This window comes from Muscardinus avellanarius (genome assembly GCF_963383645.1).
Source record: "Muscardinus avellanarius genome assembly, chromosome: 2".
In the NCBI taxonomy this organism is placed as follows: domain Eukaryota; kingdom Metazoa; phylum Chordata; class Mammalia; order Rodentia; family Gliridae; genus Muscardinus; species Muscardinus avellanarius.
The window spans coordinates 144,153,968-144,176,008 of NC_137787.1; the positions used below are offsets into that span (position 1 = coordinate 144,153,968).

Sequence of the window (22,041 nt, forward strand, 5' to 3'; positions counted from 1 at the left end):
GGTAAAATTGGTGCTATTTATACCATCAGGTCCTCCACATGAATGAAAACAAATATACTACAACTAGATACAGCAACATGGAAGAGAATTAAACATCTGTAATGAAAACGCTCAGACTCCCACCATATAAACCACTGAAGTCGGGCGTGGTGGCGCATGCTTGTAATCCCAGCGCTTGGGAGGCAGAGACAGGAGGATCACGCAGGTTCGAAGCCAGCCGTGCTGGCTTAAGAGACCCTGTTTCCAAATAAAAAAATATAAAATAGGTACAGGAGTGTAGAGTCCAAGGGTTTCCAGAAACCCCAGTACCACAAAAAAAAAACATTGAAGTGTGTGTGTGTGTGTGTGTGTGTGTGTGTGTGTGTGTGTGTTTTACTAGAGATGAAACCCAGGGGTGTTTTACCTCTGTTTTACCTCTGATCTATATCTCCAGTCCTATTTTATTTTTCATTTGGAAACAGGGGCTCACTGAGTTGCAGAGTACTAAGTTGCTAAGGCTGGTCCTGAACCTGAAATCTCTGCCTCCCAAGTACTGGGATTACAAGCGTGCACCACCACACCCAACTCAGTTAGTATTTTGCGTAAGGTTCCAGACCAGGCAGAACTCCTCTACAGCATTACAAGTCAGAACAGTGTTAACCGTAATAAAGGTGGAGTCCAAAGGAAAGGTGATTGGAGGGTTGCATGAGAGGACCTTTGAGACCATGGTGAGGTTCTCTTTCTAGGTCCTTGTTGCATAAGAATACTCACTTTGTATTTATCAGGCTTACACAGGATTTATACACTTTTCCTCATATGTTATACTTCAATAACGTTCACATTAAAAGTGTATTAAATTGCTATTTTGTGGAGATTATAAATACGAAGAAAAAAACTATTACAAAGGTTATAGGCTGGGCGTGGTGGCACACACTTGTAATCCCAGCATTTGGGAAGCTGAGACCATAGGATCGCCGTTCTCTCAGCTATGTAATGAGGCCCTCCGCAACATAGTGAGACCCTGTTTCAAAATAAGAATAAAAAATAGGGCAGGGGGTGTAGCTCGGAGGCCAAATGCCCATGGGTTCCATCCCCAGACCCACAAAAAAAAAAAAGGTTATCTTGGGGATAAAATTTTCAAAGGGCATATCAACCATATGTTCAATAGCATCTCAAAACACTTAGAAGGAAAAGTGGCTCTAGTCATGCCACTGATATTAAAGATGAAAGTGAAACGTTTCGATGAAATTATTTTATGGCATCTTATAATGGAATAACTACTATTTCAAAACTGACATCTAAAATATTTTATATGTATGTGTAGCTGTGACAAGTAGACATGATTTTGTGATTGAGTTTATAAACATATTCAAATGAGCCCAAACCTGTTTTGGATATTAGCATTATAGAAATGTAGATACCTTCATATTCAGGGCTGTCTTACATTAAAGCACATTGGGGATGTGCAGTGTGTAATAGATTATACTATTTTATGGGATTTCTGAAACCCAAACCATTTTATTAAAATTTAAAATGCCAGTTTTTTATTTATTTATTTATTTATTTATTTATTTATTTATTTTGGTGGTACTAGGGGTGGAGCCTAGGGGATTTTCTACCTCCATGCTATACTCCCAGACCTATTTTATACTTTATTTGGAAACAGGGTCTCACTAAGTTGCTGAGAGCCTCACTCAGTAGATGAGGCTGGCTTTGAACCTGCAGGATCCTCCTGTCTCAGCCTCCCAAGCGCGGAGATTAAAAGCATGTGCCACCACGCTCGGCTAAATTATTTTTAAGCCTTCATTTTTGAAGGCTAGCCTCCAAGTGATCTGAAGAATCAGGGGTTGAGTAAAAAAAGGCAAAGCTACTCGTGGTGAGGATGCCAAGGGCAGTGGGTGAGAGACTGGCAGACCTGGTGCACAAATAAGGATGCAGCATGCTGGGCAGCGTGGCACACACTCGTAATCCCAGAACGTGGGAGGCTGAGACTGGAGGATCGCAGGTTCGCAGCCAGCCTCAGCAACTTGTAAGACTCTCATTAACCTAGTGAGACCTGTTTCAAAATAAAAATAATAAAATAGGGCTGGAGATATACAATGCCCCTGGATTTCATCCCCAGCACCAAAAAAAAAAAAAAAGAAAGAAAGAAAACAGCATTGTATTGGCACAAAAAACAGACACATAAACAAATGGAATAGAATAGAAGATGCAGATAAATCCTCATATTTATAGCCAGTTGGGCTAGAGATGTAGCTTAGAGGTAGAACTCCTCTGGGTTTAATTCCCAGCAACAAACACACACACACACACACACACACACACACGCACACATGCACAAGTTGTATTTTTGTGTTTCCCTTATATAAGATACATATTGAACATATTGACGGCAATATATACATTTTAAAATAAAAATCCACACATTGTGATGCACATGAAAAATATGATACTCACTCCCCTGAAATTCCTCTACCACAACTTCTCCTTAACCACAACTTTTTTTTTTTGGTAGTACTGGGGGTGGAACCCAGAGGCTTTCTACCTCCGGGCTATCCTCCCAGACTCATTTTATATTTTATTTGGAAACAGGGTCTCACTAAGTTGCTGAGAGCCTCACTAAGTACCTGAGGCTGGCTTCGAACCAGCGCGATCCTCCTGTCTCAGCCTCCCAAGCACAGGGATTACAAGGGTGCGCCACCACGCCCGGCTTTAACCACAGCTTTTAAAGAGAAAAAAACACTGTGATGGCCAACACACGGATTATCTATGCTATTAATTTGTAGAAATACAGTTCTTTGCTCCAGGAAAACAAGTTTGTAAATTTCTTATCCTTTAGTAGCCATGGCCAGCCCAGGAGAAAATGTCCTTTTGGTCTTTGGCTTGTGCTGCAATCCACAGGATTTTTTTTGTTTGTTTGTTTCATTCATGCGTCTTTGGCACGAGGTGTCAGCCTTCTGTCTCTGAAGACAATGGGCAGTTTACTTTCTAATGATAGTATGTGATGATAGAACCCTAACATTTCCATCTTGGGATGATAATGGTATACTCAATCAGTTTAATAACTGAAGATTTTTATCTTCTTAGGTTTATTAGACAAATTTAAGCACCATTAAAAATGAGGCATGGACTGCCAGGCGTGGTGGCGCACGCTTGTAATCCCCGTGCTTGGGAGGCAGAGACAGGAGGATCGTGCTGGTCCGAAGCTAGCCCCACTGGCTTAAGAGACCTTGTTTCCAAAAATAAAAAAGTATAAAATAGGTCTGGGAGTATAGCCCGGAGGTAGAAGGGCTTCCAGGAACCCCAGTACCACCAAAAAATAAAAAATAAAAAAAATAAGGCATGGATGGCGAAACTCTGAGACAAGAGACTTTCCTCAGTTAATCCAAGGTTATCATTTCTGGTTTTGGAGAGTGTTTCAACACTAAACATGTTATAAAATAGGCTGTTCAGGTGGGGGTTGAAGGCAGATTGCCTTGTTAGTCACTGGTGGCTTAACAGTTGTATTCTTAGAATGAAGCATCTTCGTTTTGGGCCTCCTCTGAAATGGTTTCAGTAAAAACACTGCCACCCAGTGTTTCGATTCGGCAAAGCACAGCAGAGCAAGCATGGTGTGGGGAGCACTAGTTCTTTTTCTCAGAACTGTGGAGTCCCCTAGTATCCATGCTTTGACTTACAATTTTCCCACTTTATGACAGTGTGACAGTGATACACATCAGCTAAAAACTAAACTTTTGAGTTCTGGATTTTGATTTTTTTCCCAGGCTAGTGATACACAGGAAAGTGATGGGCAGCCAGGCAGTGGCCCTCAGCTCCCAGGTACCCCACAAGGGTCCACACTCTAGACTGTGCTGCACTGCTGAGATAGGATGTCCTCTCAGTGTATTAGCTTTCCATTACTGAGACAAAAGGCCCGACAAAAATAACTCTTCAAGAAGAAAAGTTTATTAACTCACAGTTTCAGTCCATGGATGCTTGGCCTTATTGCTTTTGAACCTCAAGCTCAACATCATGGGAGGAGTGGGCAGAAGAGGCTTGGTCATGGTAGGTATACCTGTAATCTCTGTACTTGGGAGGCTGAGACAGTAGGAGTGTAGGTTCTGAGCCATCCTCAGCAACTTAGCAAAACCTTGTCTCAAAAATAAAAATAATAAAAACATAAAAATAAAAACATAAAAAGGATTGGGGTATAGCTCAGTGGTAGAATGCCCCTTGGTTCAATCCCCAGTACCAAAGAGAAGGGAGAGATTATATATACACATACACATACACAGAGAGAGAGAGAGAGAGAGAGAGAGAGGAGAGAGAGAGAGAGAGAGAGAGAGAGAGAGAGAGAGAGAGAGAGAGAGAGAGAGAGCGCAAGCGCACACCATGATCCCACCCAATATCCCCGCACGGGGATATTGACCTCCCTCCCATGAGCCTCACCTCCTAAGGGTCCCACCACCTCCTAATAGCATCACTGTCTGGCAACCAAGCCTTTAGCACATGGAACTTTGGGTAAATTTTAGGTCCAAAATATAGCACTAGATTTAGGTGCATTATGATTTCTTCAATTTAAAATGGGTTTAACAGGATATAACTCCTCCATAAACCAAACAGCATCTATGTTCAAAGAAAATCTGGCAGACTACAGAACATTTCCAACTTTTAGCATGGACTAATTAGGCATAACTTACTGCATAGTGCAGAGAGGCTATCCCAGACTTTGGGACAGTCCTTCGACTTTAAGCATGAATTCTAAAACAACCCTGCTGATATTCCAGCTTTATTTAGTCATTCTGACCTGCCTCATGGCACAGAGTACAGGCTGAGTGATTTTTCCCAACTGGATTCCTCCCTCAGTCCCCCCACTGCATTCATACCCACTCACCCCACCCCCAAGATATGATTTCTACCACAATGCCAAGCAACCTTAATAGCCAGGTGGGTGGTATCAATATAAGGAGTAAGGGGTCCTCATGGTATGTGACTCAACGTATGCACTGTAAATCTCTTCCTCACCCAGTTACGGTTGCCCTTATGAGCCGATGTATATGATGTGTTAGTTCTTCGACCTGTTTTCTTGTACCTGCTACATGTGCGCACTGCTATCGACGGGGGAGAATGAGCAGAAGCCCAGCTCTAAAGGAGCACAGTTCAGGGGCCTCACCCGACTTACAGTGGTTACCCAGTCGACACTGGTGAATGATGAGTCTGAGGAGAAAAGAGCAGTTTGGAGTGGAGATCTGCTTTCTCCATGTTCCCATGCTCGAGCGCTGTCTGTCCCTACCTTCATACCATCCCCTGGAAGCAGACTTGCCTAAAATGGCTGGCTGCTAGCTGACTTACTGTGAAAGGCAGACGATTCGGGTGAGAGGCCCCATTCTGTGGTTTTCACATGGGTCAGGGGACTAAGATATCCTCAGAGATACCTCTGGAGCCGCGAGTCAAGGATACACAGGATCATGGATGTCCATCTCCATCCCCATGCCCACCGCATCCCTGTGGTTCTTGTTTTATCTCTTGTGGCTCCAGAAAGTTTGTTTGAAAGAAAATAAATATCCTGAGAGGTGTGCATGCATAAATATTACACACACACACACACACACACACACACACACACACACACACACACGTCCTCACTTATCTATAAGGGATCTGCCCCAAGACCCCAGTGGACACCTGAAACTGTAGATAGCACTAAGTCCTATACATGTTTTTCTATATCCACATACCTCTGATAAATTTTGTGTGTGTGTGGTATTGGGGATGGAACCCAGGGGCTTTTCTCTACTTCTGGGCTATACTCCCAGACCTGTTTTATACTTTATTTGGAAACAGAGTCTCACTACGTTGCTGAGAGCCTCACTAAGTAGCTGAGGCTGACTTCGAACCTGTGCGATCCTCCTGTCTCAGCCTCCCAAGCGCTGGGATTACAAGCGTACACTACCACACCCGGGTCTCTATGATACTTTTTTTTTTTTTTTTTGGTGGTACTGGGGTTCCTGGAAGCCCTTCTACCTCCGGGATACACTCCCACAGGCTACACTCCCAGACCTATTTTTTTTTTTTTTTTTACCTTTTTATGCGGAAACAGGGTCTCTTAAGCCAGCAAGGCTGGCTCCGAACCAGCGCGATCCTCCTGTCTCCGCCTTCCAAGCACGGGGATTACAAGCGTGTACCACCACGCCGGGCTCTCTATGATACATTTTAATTTACAAATTTTGTATGGTAAGACTGACAATAAGTTAAAATAGGGAAATTATTTCAATATCTGGAATAATTTATGTGAACATGATCTCTCTTATGCATCAAGGCAAAGCCAGAAATGGTGGCTCACATTTGTAATACCGGTACTGGAGAGGCGGAGACAGAAGGATGACAAGTGTGAGGGTAGCCTTGGCAACACAGCAAGATCCTCTTTCAAAATAAAAAGAACTGGGGATGCAGCTCAATAATAGAGTGTTCCTGGGTTCAATCTCCCATACCACAGGAAAAAAAAAAGCCAAGGCAAATGTTAATAGTTTTGGATTGGGGTTGACCATAATTAACTATAATCATTAAAAGCAAAAACCTTCTTCCAATATATGTATTCATTATCCAGACTTTATGCACACCTATCATTTATACACATTTATAGTCATGATTGATATAATTGCTACAGTCTGTTTCAGCAATGACATCCTATGATTTCTGCATGTATAACAAGTCAACTGTTGCATCAGACCGGAAGTCAATCAGAAGATGGTATACAAACAAATCCAAAGTTTTAATGGCTGTTAAATAATAAAAGAAAGGATTTTGCACTATATACACAGTCTTTTTCTGGGACTGTCAGCTGGCCATGCACATTTTATTGCACATTTAAACAGTGTACAAGGATCTTGAAGACATCTTAACTATACAAGAACTGTGTTTAAAAGGGGGAGAAAGCCATTTTACAAAAGACTGAAGCCATTGGTGTTATACAGCCAATTTCAAGAAAATACTGAAAAATTAATAGCAAAAGAAATACTTCAATTTTGAAAAAAATCTCTGAAAACAATGATTACAGAGCTTCATGTTGCCATATATACATGTAAAAATATATTTCAGGACTGTGCATTCTGAATGCCCATGAAGGTGCAGCAGTCCAAATTCCCATTTATACATAGTCAACCTCTGAATGTTGCTTAAATCGTATACACTTTTTGTTCAAAATGCCTTTCAGCTTTACATCATTATGCAATTTGACAAGACAGGTATTTGTGTAGTACAGGAAAATATTAAAATATATTTTAAGTTAGGTTAAAGTGCACAGTACATTTGACAGGAAATAACTGCTAGCTGCCAATTTAAATGTTCATGTTCAGAAACTCTCCCTCCTCCCTGCGAAGAGGGCCCTGGTGCTGGTGGATGCTGGTCTGTGTTCAGTGCACACTGTCCTCTCGATGTCTTTTCTTGTACGTTCACCTTGACATTTACAAATCTGGCAACTGCTGTTCTTAAAAACTTCTAATGGCTTTTCACAGAAGCAAAAGTGCAGTCCTATTCACAGGAAGTTGAAAGGTTAATTATTGGGGTCGCTGTAACTGCAGTGTGTGCGCGCGTGCTCGTGAGTGTGACTGCTCGATGCAGGCGATCCTGCCCCATGAAGCCTTCTGTAAATCTCTCAGACCAACACGGACAGGTTCCTTTTCTTGGCTGGTTCTTCCTCCAGTCATGCTCCCTTTGCACGCCTGCCACTACCACTCGGCCTCACACACTCCACTTACTTGACCTTCCCCTAGCTGCCTCAGTAGTGCAGGTAGCAGCCCACAGGCTGGCTGCCTCCCACTCACGCCTGAGTTTTCCCACCAAAGACCATGGATCCTGCAGTATTTATCAGGCTATTTTGAAAACCACCAACTACATTTTAACAAACGGAGCACTTCCACATCTCAGAATCATCTTCTCTTCTAAAACTAGCAGTTGGAAGCAGCACTGGTTTCCTGACCCAGGTCCTATGTGCTTCAGCAATTTTTGATCACTCGGTTGAAGATTCCCTTAAAACTTTATGGTTAGACAACAATCTTTCCATCATCTCCACTTTCCTATAATACCATTTCCTCATCATCCACCTTTGGTGCTAGACTCTGTTCAATTACCCAAGTAACAGTGCAAAATTATACTTCAAGACCCACGATGCTAACATTTACTACTACTTTGTGTTAAAATGTGAATGTTTTGTGCATAGCGAAAGAAATATGAATAAAAAAAAACTGTTCACATTTTATCTTCAAGTTTAATATGTCTTTTTTTCCATCACAACTATTTACAAATAACCTTGGAGTGCTCTCTTGATTTCAGTCAGTTCATTATATTGGGGAAAAATAGGGCTGCTGGAATGTAGGAAACTAGATGGAATGCAGAAATATAAATACGACCAATGTTCCACAAACCAAAGTGTAAATAATGCCTCCCCAGAAAACCTTTTTTTTTTTTTTGTCACAGAAGCACCTGTTTTTTTTTTGCTAATTTTTTTTCTGAATCATATACGCCAAGAAATATGATTACTGAGACCTAGGGTTACTGCACACCAAAGAGGATAGAAAATAACTCAATATTTATAATATTAAAATAAAGTGTTTAACCACAAAAAAGCAGTAATAAAATAGTTTCCTAATTTACAATTTGCATCCAAAGGATGAATAACAACTCACTAATAAATAATATTTATATAAATATTTTGTATGTCGAAAATAGTTTTTTAAAAGGCAATGGTCTCAAGAAATTTCTTGAAAAATTTGGTGGTGACAAAACCTGACTATATTCCTCCCCCAACCCCCCACTAAATCCATAATGAGTTTGTTCTTAGTAAAACAGACGTGCCTTGTTGCAAAACGGTTGTGCTTGGCGTTTTGGTAATGGCAGTCGGTGAGTGTGGAAGGGATGATGGAGGTTGAAAGGCAATGATGTGCAACTCAGTCCTGCACCCGCTCCATCACGGCTTTCAAGATAATACCTGTCAAGTCTTAATGCCGGGGATCAGTCAGCTCCAAGAGGCAGGGAGCCTCCCTTAGACTAGAACCTTTATCAATGCAACTAGAGTCAGGAGCTGCCAGGCAGCGAGTGGGAGAGAGGGTGGAGCCAGTGTCAGGAGCAGAGTCCACGGCCCCCCTGGGAGAAAGTCTGAGAGGTCTGGAGGAGAGGGCTGGGCTCATGTGAACAGAGCCTTCCCGATGCTAATGTCCAGCAATGCTTGAACGGTAATGCTCACTTTGACCAGGCCTTTCTCTTCAAGGATGTGATGGGGTAGGCACAGTTTTTCCTAAAAAGAAGAACAAAACAGTTTTTAGATGACTGGATTCCAAATCATAGAACGACAGTAAGTTAGGCTCAGCACTGTGATATGCGTGTCCATCACCTCGGCCTATGTTCCGCCCTTGGCTTTCAGCCCATGGCAAAGGCCTTTTTTGTGTTTGCAGGGACACAGAGTTTTGACACACGTGAGGGTGGTTTCAGAAAGGCTCCTAACCTTCCTGAAATCTGTAACAGAGCTAAACATTTAAGAAATGCTCACATCAGCCAGGCGTGGTGACACATGCTTGTCATCCCAGCATTTGGGAGGCTGAGACCAGAGGATCACGGTTCACAGACAGCCTCAGCTACTTAGCGAGGCTCTCCGCAACTTAGTGAGACCCTTTTTTAAGATAGAGAATAAAAAAATAGGGCAGGGGGTAGAGCTCGGAGGTCGAATTGATTCCATCCCCAGGCCCCAGCCCCCACAAAAAAGAAATGCTTACGTGAAATAACTGACTACATACTCAGGTGGAAACCATACACCAAGACTATATAATAGCTTCTATTCTTATAAAGCAACATTGCAAGCAAGCACTTACACATTTGAAAGAAACTCAAATCTTTGTTTATAAAGACCACACACCATTATATTGACTATCAACCCTGATGTAATTCACTTTATGCCCTGTCTGTGATCTTTGGGATGCGAGTATGTTTGGAGACAGGCACCCATTCTTCATGATTTATGAACAGTATGACACATACTGTCAAATCACAAAGGTCTTATTACTTTCTCGTGTTATACTTTTGTTCTTGGGAAATGTCTAGCACATTCTCCTCAGGGAAACCAATCCTCATGTCTTTGTGTGTATAACCATTCATCCAGTTTACAAAATAACATGACGAAATAATTTTACGCTCTTGCCATTTGGCCTTGGTCTGACACCACACAAAAGAATCTCCTTCCTCCCAGGGTGTGTCTGTGGTTTGGAAAAGATGCTGCAGGATGTTTTCACCTAAGTACACACTATGGAATGGCTAAATCAAGCCAACTAAAAAATCTATTAACTCATATACATTTCTGTTGCAGGTGCAGTGAAAACACCTAAAATATACTGTTAGCAATTTTTTTTTTTGCGGGTCTGGGGATGGAACCCAGGGGCATTTGACTTCTGAGCTACACCCCCAGCCCTATTTTTTATTCTTTATTTTGAAACTAGGTCTCACTGAGTTGCAGAGGGCCTCACTAAGTAGCTGAGGCTGTCCGTGAACCACGATCCTCCGGTCTCAGCCTCCCAAATGCTGAGATTACAAGCATGCACCATTGTGCTCGGCTTAACAATTTTTTTTTTTGGGTGGTACTGGGGTTCCTGGAAGCCCTTCTACCTCTGGGCTACACTCCCAGACCTATCTTTTTTATATTTTTATTTGGAAACAGGGTCTCTTAAGCCAGCACAGCTGGCTTTGAACCTGCGCGATCCTCCTGTCTCCGCCTCCCAAGCGCGGGGATTACAAGTGTGCGCCACCATGCCTAGTGGCTTAACAATTTTTATTTATTTATTTTTGCCATGCTAAGGTTTGAACCCAGGACCTATGTATGTTCTCCCCAATCCCAAACCCAGGATTTCCAAGTATGTATTATTAACTATAGTCACTCTGTTTGTTGTACAATGGATCTCTTCTTGTCTCACTGAAATTTGGTCTCCTTTCCCTAGCATCTCCCTAGCCCCTGAAGCCCGGCTCCTGGTAACCACTATTCTACTCTCAATTTCTATGAGATCAACATTTTGAGACTCACTACATAGGTGAGACTGTGCAGCACTGCTTATTTTACTTAATACGACACCTTCTAGGTTCATTCATGTTATCACACAACACGAGAGTTCCTTTTTTGAAGGCTGAATAGTATGTTTTCAAATGAGGGTCTGAATGGAATCTTCATAAGCCCAGGCAGCAGAGTCAGTGCAGAAGCCGAGTCCTCTTCATGGGACGGACTACTTCCTTCTGTATGCCTCTTGCTTGAGGAACCAGACCTCCCTGCTGCCTCCTTTATGCTAGATCATCACACACACAGGCACTCTGGGGTTAAAAAGACCTTCAGAGACATGCCATGCACCTCCAATAACTTGCTTCAGTGTCTCAAAATGTCAGCGGTTCCTGCATTGGCAATGCAATGAGATCCTGTCTAAAAAAAAAAAAAAAAGCCAAAAAAACCCAAACTAGCCAGGCATGGTAGCGCACGCTTGTAATCCCAGCATTTGGAATGCTGAGACCAGAGGATCACGGTTCGCGGACAGCCTCAGCTACTAAGTGAGGCCCTCTGCAACTCAGTGAGACCCTGTTTCAAAATAAAGAATAAAAAAAAAATAGGGCAGGGAGAGGGGTTGTACCTCGGAGGTCAAATGCCCCTGGGTTCCATCCCCAGACCCACAAAAAAAAAAAAAAAAAAAAAACTAGAGATGTAGCTTGTAGCTTATTGTAGAGCACTTGCCTATTGTCTAGGATGCAAGAGGCCCTGGGTGAAATCCGCAGCACTGGGGGAAAAAAAAGCCCACATATCATCAATATAAGATAGTCAATTCTTTAAAGCACGTTTTTAACAGACTTCATGTAGCTACTGTGGCTCCGAATAGGATGCTTCTATTGGTGGCATATTAGGCAAGCTTATGCTGCTTGCCAACTTTGTGGCCAAATGTCACTGAGAAAAGGGATAGCGGTTGTGTGTGCATTGTGCTGGGAGCCATGAGCCAGCTGGGATGGACGGCAACTCCTCCTCCTGGCACGGTGAGGGGGCATCTGCAGCACATGGCTTCCTCCACCATCTGCCACAGGAAAGGAAAGTCACCTGACCCTGACATGGCTTTGCCAAGGCTGGTTCCATGGGGCAGGGACATGTCTTCCTCACTCTTATGGCTTCCATAGCACCGAGTCAACATCTGGCTTGGTAGGAAACTATAGATGGCTACTAAGTACAGTTAAGCTCCTAGAGACAGGCATTATTTGGAGAAATTAAGTTTTGACTTCATACCATGTGCCAAAATCAACTCAAAATGAATTAGAGTTAAACTTTAAAAAAAGTCCACACCTTGGACCAAACTTTGAATTTATCTAAAATGTAGGGAATAAAGGCACGGGTTAGACACTTCTGTAACAAAGCAATGAGGAAAAGCAGAATGTGAGACTTTTACAGGACGAGTGATCCAGTTTCTTTAAGAAATCCAAGCCAAAAAGGGAGGAAACTCCAAAGATAAAAAGAGACTTAGGAGACATATCAACTTGGTGTTATTCTTGGACTTTGGGTCTTAATAGAGTAAACCAATTTCATGTATTTATAAGGAATAAATGAGGAGATAAGCAGAAAATTCAAAAAATATGGCTCCCAATAAAAGAGAATATTTGATATTTTCTCTGACAATGTCTGTAATCCCAATACTTGGGAGGCTAAGACAGGAGGATGGCAGATTCAAGGCCAGCCTCAGCAACTTAGTGTAAACCTCAGGAACTTAGTGAGACAGTGCTTCAAAATAAAAAGGGCTGGAGATGTAGCTCAGTGGTAGAATACCCCTAGGTCTAACCCTTAGTATTGGAAAAAAAAAAAAAAAAGTCACAAAGGAAAAGATTAAAATATTGATTGCTTCTATGTGTCAAAAACCCTAAATTAATGAAAAGATAAACAGCTGTAAAAAAAACTATTTGCATCAAATTACAAGGTCTCTATGACACATAATCTCAGCAAATGAGAGTAAGAAAAACACTAAGAGATCAATGGAACACCGGACAAGGCATGTGAGTAAAAATTGTAAAATGAGGGATTTGCCCAAGGCAGCAGAATGAGACACTTCTGCTTCTTGACCTCGGTGTTTACCAATATCTGGTATTGATATTTCCAAAGAGCCTCATCTCTGAGCAGCGTGCCTGACGGGATGACTGGAGAGGATCTGGCTCCTCCAATTAGGGGCTGGCCCAGTCCCAACAACAAGCACTAACTCTGCCAAGTTGCAAACTAGAGGTCATGGGAGAAAAAGGTTGGGGCCCCAGGGGGAGGGGAAGTAGTGGAGCTCCAGCCTCCTACCAAGAGGACATTTGGAGACTTCACAGAATGTTAGGTTAAGCCCCCCTTCCTCTAAGCCCTTATTTTTCCAACCAGCATCTCTCACCTTCCTGTTCTCTGCAGGTGCAGGGTCCAGATGGATCCCTTCATTTCTACAGCTAGTCCTGAGGAGTAGAGATGCTCCCAAACTTATGACAGAGTTATATCCTGATACGCCTACCAAGTTGAAGATACATCCAACCTACCAAGAACACTGTAGCCCTAATCTGTCTTAAACATGCTCACAACATTTACCTTAACCACAACTGGGCAAAACCACCTAACACAGAGCTGACTGTATGATAAAAGCTGAATATCTCATGCAATTTACTGACTACTATATGGAGAGTAAAACACAGAATGGTTGTATGTGCATTCCTTTTGCAAAACAAACAAAACGCCCTATAAATTATAATTGTAAATTGAGCCATTGTAAGTCAGAGAACTTCTGTAAATAGAAGACATAAAAAGGTATCCCCTAAATCCTTCCTGCCTTCCTCTTTTCATTCAGATCCCCTAAAGATGCCCAGAGGTGGTCTTGGGTTACTCTCCTGGGGTTGGAGGCACTTAAGAAAATTAGCATAGGAAAATATAAACCTTATTTTAAAACAAAACAAAACAAAACATGGCAAGCTGGTTATTACGTTTCAGAAGTGGGATGAAATCTCATGGGATTTCCAGTTCTCATTTTGGAGTCTAGGGATGAGTGAGGTGAGCCTGCCAGCCCTGGGGAGTCAGGGCAAGGCACCGAGAAGTCCTGCCAATGAATCCCTCCTGCTGCATCTCTCAGGAGTGAACCCAGATGTGGGAATGGGGACCAGCTCCTGTAGAATTGCTCTAGGCAAGAAGAGAAGAGAAGAGCCTTCCAAGGGCCAGGCAGGTACGGTGGCCCTTCCAGGAGATCCCCTGTGCATAACGGGCTTAAAGAAGAAATAGCTGTAGATGTGCACTGACTTTACATGAACTTAAATTGCACTGTTAATAGGACCCTACAGGCTTTCTTGAGAATGTGGCAGCAGATGTGTATCCATAGACATCTTTTGTAATGTTTTTTTTTCTTTAAAGCACAGAGTAGACTCATAAAGTAGTATCCTGAATAAAAATATCACTCTGACTCTGAAGAAGTCAAGTTTTGTGCTACTTCTCTAGTGGTAGAATTGATCAGATTCACCTGCATCCCTCCCCGACCTACCCTTCTACTGCACCACAGCAAACAGGGTTAGAAAGGGCAGGCAAACCATGGAGACCAAACGCTAACTGTGAAAGACTTCTTGGGTACCTCCTATATGCCTGGTACCAATGCTAGAGATTCGCACAGTTTATTTATTTATTTATTTATTTATTTATTTATTTATTTATATTTTTTATGGAACTGAAGATTGAACCCATGGGTATTCTCTCTCTGAGCTATACTCCCAGCCCTGTTATAATTATTTTTGAAACAGGGTCTTGCTAAGTTCCTGAGGACCTGAGGCTGGCCAAGAATCTGCAATCTTCCTGGCTCAGCCTCCCAAGTACTGGGATTATACAAATGTGTGCCACCATGCCTGGCCGCACTGGTTATTTCTTTCGGATGATCCTGCAAGGTAGGCATTGATACCTCCATTTCGTAGATTAGAAAACCAGGATAGAGAGAGCTTAAGTAAGCCTGCTAATGTTACACAGCTGGGCAGTACTGGATCTCAAAGCTGGGGCTCTTTCCAAGACATCGTGTGGCTTCTCACAAGTTCTTAATGCACAAGTGTGGACGTTCAGGCTGCGGTACAGGAAGAGACCAATTATCCCAGGAGTTCTTTGATGGCAAATCCCATCGATCACAACATCAGGCAGGACCAAGTGAAAGCTTAGTTCTGTTGCTCAGTTCCTTTGACTTCTCTTCTTAGCAAGAGGCAGACATCTCTTTCAGGGACAGAGCGCCTGGGAGAAACAGGCTGAGCTGCCATCAGCACCTGGCTTTCCTCTCCCTACGGTTTCTTATGCTCATAAAGAGACACATCACTTTCAGAGCCGTGGGACTGAAGTGAAGTCATCCCGGCCAGCATATTTATTTTTGTTCAACCCGTTTCTTAAATGTAAAGTTCTAGGGCTAAATTGAGCCTTGAGGTTGTCTGTGCATTATGTTAAGGGAGGAGAGCTTGAAGTTCTAACTCTGCCACTGAGGGCCAGTTTCTTTGAAGGTAAAACAGACTATGTCAGCCTCTTATAGACCTAGAATCTATCACTCCTCCCTGGGTTCCCTCCCACGGCTGCCCTCTACTTCCTTCCTCTCCCTAGAACACTTTGTTCTCCGCGTACCGCTCTCCCTCCACTGTCCTCTCCTCCTTGACTCCCTCCCTTAACCTGGCTATTCTTACATATCTTCTCAGTCTTAGTGGTCCTCATCTGGGTTAAGGCCCCCTTTCCACATGTGCTTATAGAATCCTGTACCTGAATTGCCTCAGGTCCTTTTTACCCTGATTTTTTTTTTTTTTTTTCATTACTGGGGAGGAAACCCAGGGGCATTCTACCTCCAAGCTACACCCCCAATCCTATTTTTTATTCTTTATTTTGAAACAGGGTCCCACTGAGTTGCAAAGGGCCTCTAAGTAGCTGAAGCTATCCCCGAACCAGGATCCTCCTGTCTCAGCCTCCCAAAAGCTGGGATTACAAGCCTGTGCCACCACGCCCAGCTTCCTGATTCCTTTTTACTTGCTAAGAATCCACTAGATCAGGGGGCCACAATTATGTAGGTTAAGCCAGACCACAGCCGGGTTTTGTCAGTACAGTTTTATTAGCACACAGTCATACCCATCCATATTTTTGTATCATCTATGTTTGCATTCATGCTACAAAGTCCAGCTGAGCAGTCCCAACAGAGACCACATCACCAGAAAAGCCTAAAACATTAAGTATCTGGTTCTTTCCAGAAAAAGCTTGCTGACTCCTATTATAGACTATAAGCTTTAGAAGAACAGCACCATAAGACATACTCTTTTTTTTTTTTTATCTCCAGAGATTCCCATGGCCTTGCACAAAGAATTTTCCTTCAATGTTTGAGGAATGATTGAATGAATACAAGAAGGGATAAAGTTACTGTGAAAAGCTAGAGGACTGGCCCTGATGGTTTTAAAGAATAAAGCACACATTCTTTATACTGAATTGATCATTTATTAAAAACTAATTTTGAAATCTGAAGCCTAATTTTTAAAATCAAGTATCCTAAATAAAGTCATATTAAAATTATTTTTCAGGAGCTGTGATATACTTAAGTGGTAGAGCATGTGCTTAGCAATGTACAAGGCTCTAGGTTTAAGCCTACTGTACCCCAAACAAAAGATATAAGTTTTTTTTCTCCTAATCTGTAACCACTTTACCACTTTTAGGCTCCAGACATTTTAGTACATCATCTCTACTTTTCCCCATAGATAAAACACATATTTCCTTATGACTCAAGGGGGATTGATGTGAATTTTAGGGATAACCCAAGACACTACATGCTAAATTTAATTTTTTACAAACAGCATCAGGACATCAAATGCCTTTATTCATCTCTTCTCAATGATAAAATTGTACTCAATTATCTTAGTTGGGGATTCAATTGGCTCCTTTCCCAGTCCCATTTCTCAAGGAAACAGAGTGGACAAATAAAAGGAACTACTAGAAGTTAGTTGTCACAAATTCTGGAAATCCTCGCAATGAATGAATGGACAACTGCTACTAACCGCCACCAAAAGAAGAGAACACAAATGGCTCTTTGGGGGAAGAAAATCTAAATAAATAGTTGTTTCTCTTTATCATGTATTAGATAGAAGTATTGGAAAAAATGGTGTTTTGTGAGAAGAAGATGTCGTATACACAAGAAGTCACACAGCTGAATCCCTGACCACCTTTCAGACTCTAAGTAGGTCGGTCAGGTGTGCCCCGCCAAGCCCCATTAATGTGTCAGGCATCACATTAGCACGCGGACTGGCATATGAGCATCTTGAGGAAGAACCAGAGAGAGGCTAATGTCCCCAAGAGAAACTAATGGCTTTGTAATGGGCAGGACCGTTCAATCACCGTTTTCCCTAAAGGGTCAAATTAACTATATTCTGCTAGTCACCATGCTACTCAATGAAAAACAACAACAACAACAACAACAACATTATTCAACAAATCGCAAGAAGGGTAGCACATATGGATTCAGATAAATTAATAACATGAAAACCCAAAGTATGCTCAAAGAATCTTTTGGACGTCAGAATTGATAATGTACATGTATTTAGAGAACTATGTTAATTCACTACTGAAATGAAATCTAATTGTATGGGATTGTTCTACTAAGTTCTTAGTGATAGTATTTTCTTTCACACAGTAGTCCAGTAAGTTTTACTTTTACTCCTTTCCCCCATAAAAAAGGAAAAAAACAAACAATGGTGATGGTTAAAGGTAAGCAAGCCTTAATGAAGGGCAGAGTGGAGGGAAATGCTGAGATGTACTCTGGATGCACATAAAAATAAAAAGTAGTAGTGGGCCAATAGAAGCTTAGAGTAATTACCCGAAATGTGTTTATTAAGCAACTTATGGCTCAGGGTGCTCGTCAGACATGGTACAAAGGGACTTTATTGTTACAGACTGAGGATTACAAGATAGCACCAGAGGCATTTCAGTACATCTGTGAACTATACAGATACAGCTGAGGTAACTTCCACATACCCTGTATTTCACCAATCAACACAAAGTTAGAAGAAAAAATCTTAGATAAATCAAGATATTATCATGTAAAGAATGTCTTCTGTCTGGGGGGGGGGGTTCTGAAAGCAAGGAATTTACAAATATAGTGCTTTTAACTATGTAGGTTTTCATAATCTCAATGACCCTGGATTCATGAAAATTTTCAGAAAAATAAGATTATCTTTTTAGTAGCCATGTTGGAGGAGTTTCCGTACCTTCGTAAACTAGAAATTTACCTTGAAGAAGTTAACTCTGTCACCTTCTCAACCTAAGATATAAACAGTCTATAAATTAAAGCATAGAGGATACTGACTTGACCTTCAAGCGGAGCCTTCTCATACTGTAAAAAGACAACCCAGAATCCAGAAATAACTTGGCCTACATAACAGTCAACATTTTTTCCCTTTTAATTACAAACTCATCAAACTGTTCCAAAAGCAGGGATACTTGATCCTTTAAGTTAACTTAAACCAGTTTGCTACAAATGTCATTGGAAATAAAATGTTAAATGTAAATGCCAAGTAATTATGAGAACTATTTCTTCTAAAATAAGAGCAATCTTATTATTGTCTCCTGCCATAGTAACCCAAGTCCCAGGACCAAGAATGTTCCATGACTCATGGCTTTATTTGAAAATGAATACAGTCAAATCCATCATATTCTGGACCTGCAGTTATTATGTGATGCAGCAAAAAAAGCAAAATAATCCATTACATTATTTAAAAATAGAAATCCCTTTGGGAAAATGCTTTTCTTGGCGCCTCAGAGCAGACCCAAAAAGGAATAAGCGAAAAATACATGGAAATTTGGTGTGTAAGTGAGTCCTCTAGGTGGCGCTGTAACAGGGAGGCACTTCCTTCTTCCAGCACTCTTGCTTAGGGCAGAGGTCTTGCTAAGGGTGCCAGAGTGCAGCAAACATCCAGGGGTCCCTCACAGCTCCCTCTGCAGGCAGCAGGGGGAGTCCAACTGAAAGGCCAGCAAAGTATTCCTTCTCCAGATGGCAAAGAGTGTTATTATTAAAGATTTTAATATATCAAATTGGACCAAAATGTTGGTTTTCTGTCTCCTCTGCAAGGCGACCCCCTATGACTCAATCACCCCGTCCTGAATTAGGGCTTGAGTTGAATGGCAAGACTTCCATTTGCTAAAGCCCCATCTGTGCCCATCCTGGAGCCCTCTTGCCCCTGCTCAGGGCAGCAGAAGCTCGCTAGGAGAGAGGAGGAACCACTCAGCACTGCTGCTGGCACTGTGTGGTTCAGGGGCAACAGACACACTCTTTTGTCCCCATTGTTTAGCAGTAAGTGAGAGGAATTACTGAATGGGAACCACATTCTACAAAGTTTGTGCTTCTGGAAACATGTGATTTGTTAAGGGTTCAGCTTCAACACTGGAGATTACTAAAGAGATGGCAAGGATGGAGGTTTGCAAGGCAAAGGCTCAAATGGAGGGAGGAGCCTGTAATGGATCAGGGTGCCAGAGCAGAGCACTGGACGTGCATGCAGGCGTTAGGCAGATAGAGCATTCCAACGGTAAGTGATATAGGCCAGCACTACAAAGAGAACATGGACAAGACAGAAGCCTATCAGGTCCCTGGAGCGGAGGGCAGAAGTTGATTGTGGGGGTTTCTCCCCGAGTGCCAGCAGAGTGTCAACAGTCTTTCGAATGTGACGGAAATCCCAGTGCAGGATGTCATACGGAGAGCAGAGGTCAGCCTATTCCGAGGGCAGCCATTAGAACAGAAAGAGACAGTGCATACAATTAAAAACACAAGGAAGAACAGAAGGAAGCACACATTTTTGGTTACTAGCAAATGGTAGTAACTTATTTCTTATTTCAAGTAGGTAAAGCTTTTCCACCATCAAAGAGTTTTAATCCATTACAAAAGTAGAATACCCAACACATCTTACGCAGATAGGAAAAAGAAATCCTTCACCTACCATCTCACTCTCTTGGTACTTGGGATTGAATCCAGGGGCATTCGACTTCTAAGCTACCCCTCCGACCCTTTTTATTTTTTTATTTTGAAATGAAGTATGGCTAAGTGGCTGAGACTGTTTTTGAACTTGTGATTCTTCTGTCTCAGCATCTCAAGTACTGGGATTACAGGTGTGTGCCACCATATCTGGCCATGTTCTGCAATTTACTATCCTTTTGGCTTCAAACACTTTTAACATTCAAGTAGGATACTGTCCTTACTCATGGCACAGAAGTAGGAGCTTTGCACTTGGAGCATTCAATACTTAAAACTTACTAAAAGGAAAAACTATAAGCTTTAAAGTTTAATCCCCATTTTTCTTCTCTCTCATGTCTGTGTGATACAGGAGGTGGTACCGGAGCCCAGGAGGATTCTACCTCCAAGCTACACCTCCAGCACAATTTTATTCTTTTATTTTGAAACATGATCTCACTAAGTTGCAGAACGCCTCACTAAACTGCTGAGGCTTCCACAAACCTGATCCTCCTGTTTCAGCCTCCCAAGTACTGGGATTACAGTTGTGTGCCCCTGGCCCTGGCTACACTATTCTCTTAATATATCTTTTATCCTGCTCTATGTTGACTATTTCTCTCTGAAAGTTAACACATACCTCTAGTTTATTTTATGTTTTAGAACTGTTGATAAACTCTGGAGATTGTTATTTCTTTTCTTTCTTTTTTTTTTTTTGTGGGTCTGGAGATGAAACCCAGAGGCATTTGACCTCTGAGCTATACCCCCTGCCTTATTTTTTATTCTTTATTTTGAAACAGGGTCTCACTAAGTTGCAGAGGGCCTCACTAAGTAGCAGAGGCTGTCTGCGAACCGCAATTCTCTGGTCTCAGCCTCCCGAATGCTGGGATTACAAGCGTGAGCCACCACGCCCAGCGGCATGTTATTTCTAATTATATCCCTACATGTGTCAATATATAATTAAATTTCATATTTTTGCAAAGTCACATTAAACAAAAGTTCTATAGGCTTCCAGGATGTTCGATTAGAATTCAACTACAAACCACACAGGGTTATTACGTAAATGCCTTAGCCATTACACAGGTGGTAAAAGGATGGGGCCTCTGTGTTTATCTATGTAATAATCACCTTAGAAGGAGGAAGATCACCTACTTCATTAACTAAATGCAAAAATTAGATGCTCAGTCTTCTGAGTTAACCTCTGGCAGTTAACTGCTGTCAGGAAGCAAATAGGCTCCCAATACACTTGACTTTCTGAATCAGAATTTTAAGCCGTGGAGCTTAAAATTAACAATGATTATAATTGATAGGAAAGGCGGCGTGGTGGCACAAGCTTGTGATACCAGCATTTTGGGAGGCTGAGACCAGAGAATTGCGGTTCACGGACAGCCTCAGCTACTTAGTGAGGCCCTTTGCAACTCAGTGAGACACTGTTCCAAAATAAAGAATAAAAACTAGGGCTGGAGGTGTAGCTCAGAGGTAGAATGCCCCTGGGTTCCATTTCCAGTACCGTGAAAAAAATTTTTTTGATAGGACAGTAAGAAGGAAAACTTAATTTTTTTCTTCCAAATTAAACAAGAGTCGAACATACTTGTGATATATTACATAAATACAGTTTATTTCCCAATTAGAAAAAGTGTTTGAAATATATATAATATATACATTTTTTATATACTATGCAGCGATACTGCCCCTTAATTTTAGCCCCCTTGCTAAGCAGATGCAAATCAGAGAGCAACAGAAAAATGATTCTAAGTTAGAGTGTTGGTCATGCTTGTATCCTTTGAAGTTAGCTTGATGCCCTCAGGTAGGCAGGAATACTAAAATGTCAAGTGGGTTGAGTAAAAAAAAATATCTTCCATTGTATTTTGTTTTTGAAGATAGAGATTACTCTTTAAAGATATTTTTAAAGATGAATGAATCATGCAACATCTATTCAGATCTTGCTTGTTTTGTCAGTGGATTTGGAGTTTCCCAAGAATTAAAATAACTACACATAAATTGGATGACATGGGGTGGGGAAGATTCTGATCAAGGATTAACGATGAGGAAACTTCTATGAAAAGAAGTTTTCTATTGCAATAAACATTTT

The 22,041-nt window shown here is 41.7% G+C and overlaps 1 protein-coding gene across 3 annotated transcripts in view; it reads right to left on the reverse strand.

Annotated features, from left to right (window-relative positions):
- Positions 1-9,139: 9,139 nt before the first annotated feature.
- The window catches only part of LRCH1 (leucine rich repeats and calponin homology domain containing 1), a gene marked incomplete at both ends in the record, with an annotated part of 201,090 nt that continues 188,188 nt past the window's right edge, over positions 9,140-22,041 (reverse strand). For 2 of the 3 annotated variants that reach the window (XM_080690127.1, XM_080690126.1), the window contains one exon: positions 19,510-19,716. In XM_080690127.1, coding sequence (XP_080546253.1) covers positions 19,510-19,716 — 207 coding nt within the window. Of the gene's footprint in view, positions 9,251-19,509; positions 19,717-22,041 lie in introns of those variants that run through there. The other variant, XM_080690128.1, reaches the window with a different exon arrangement.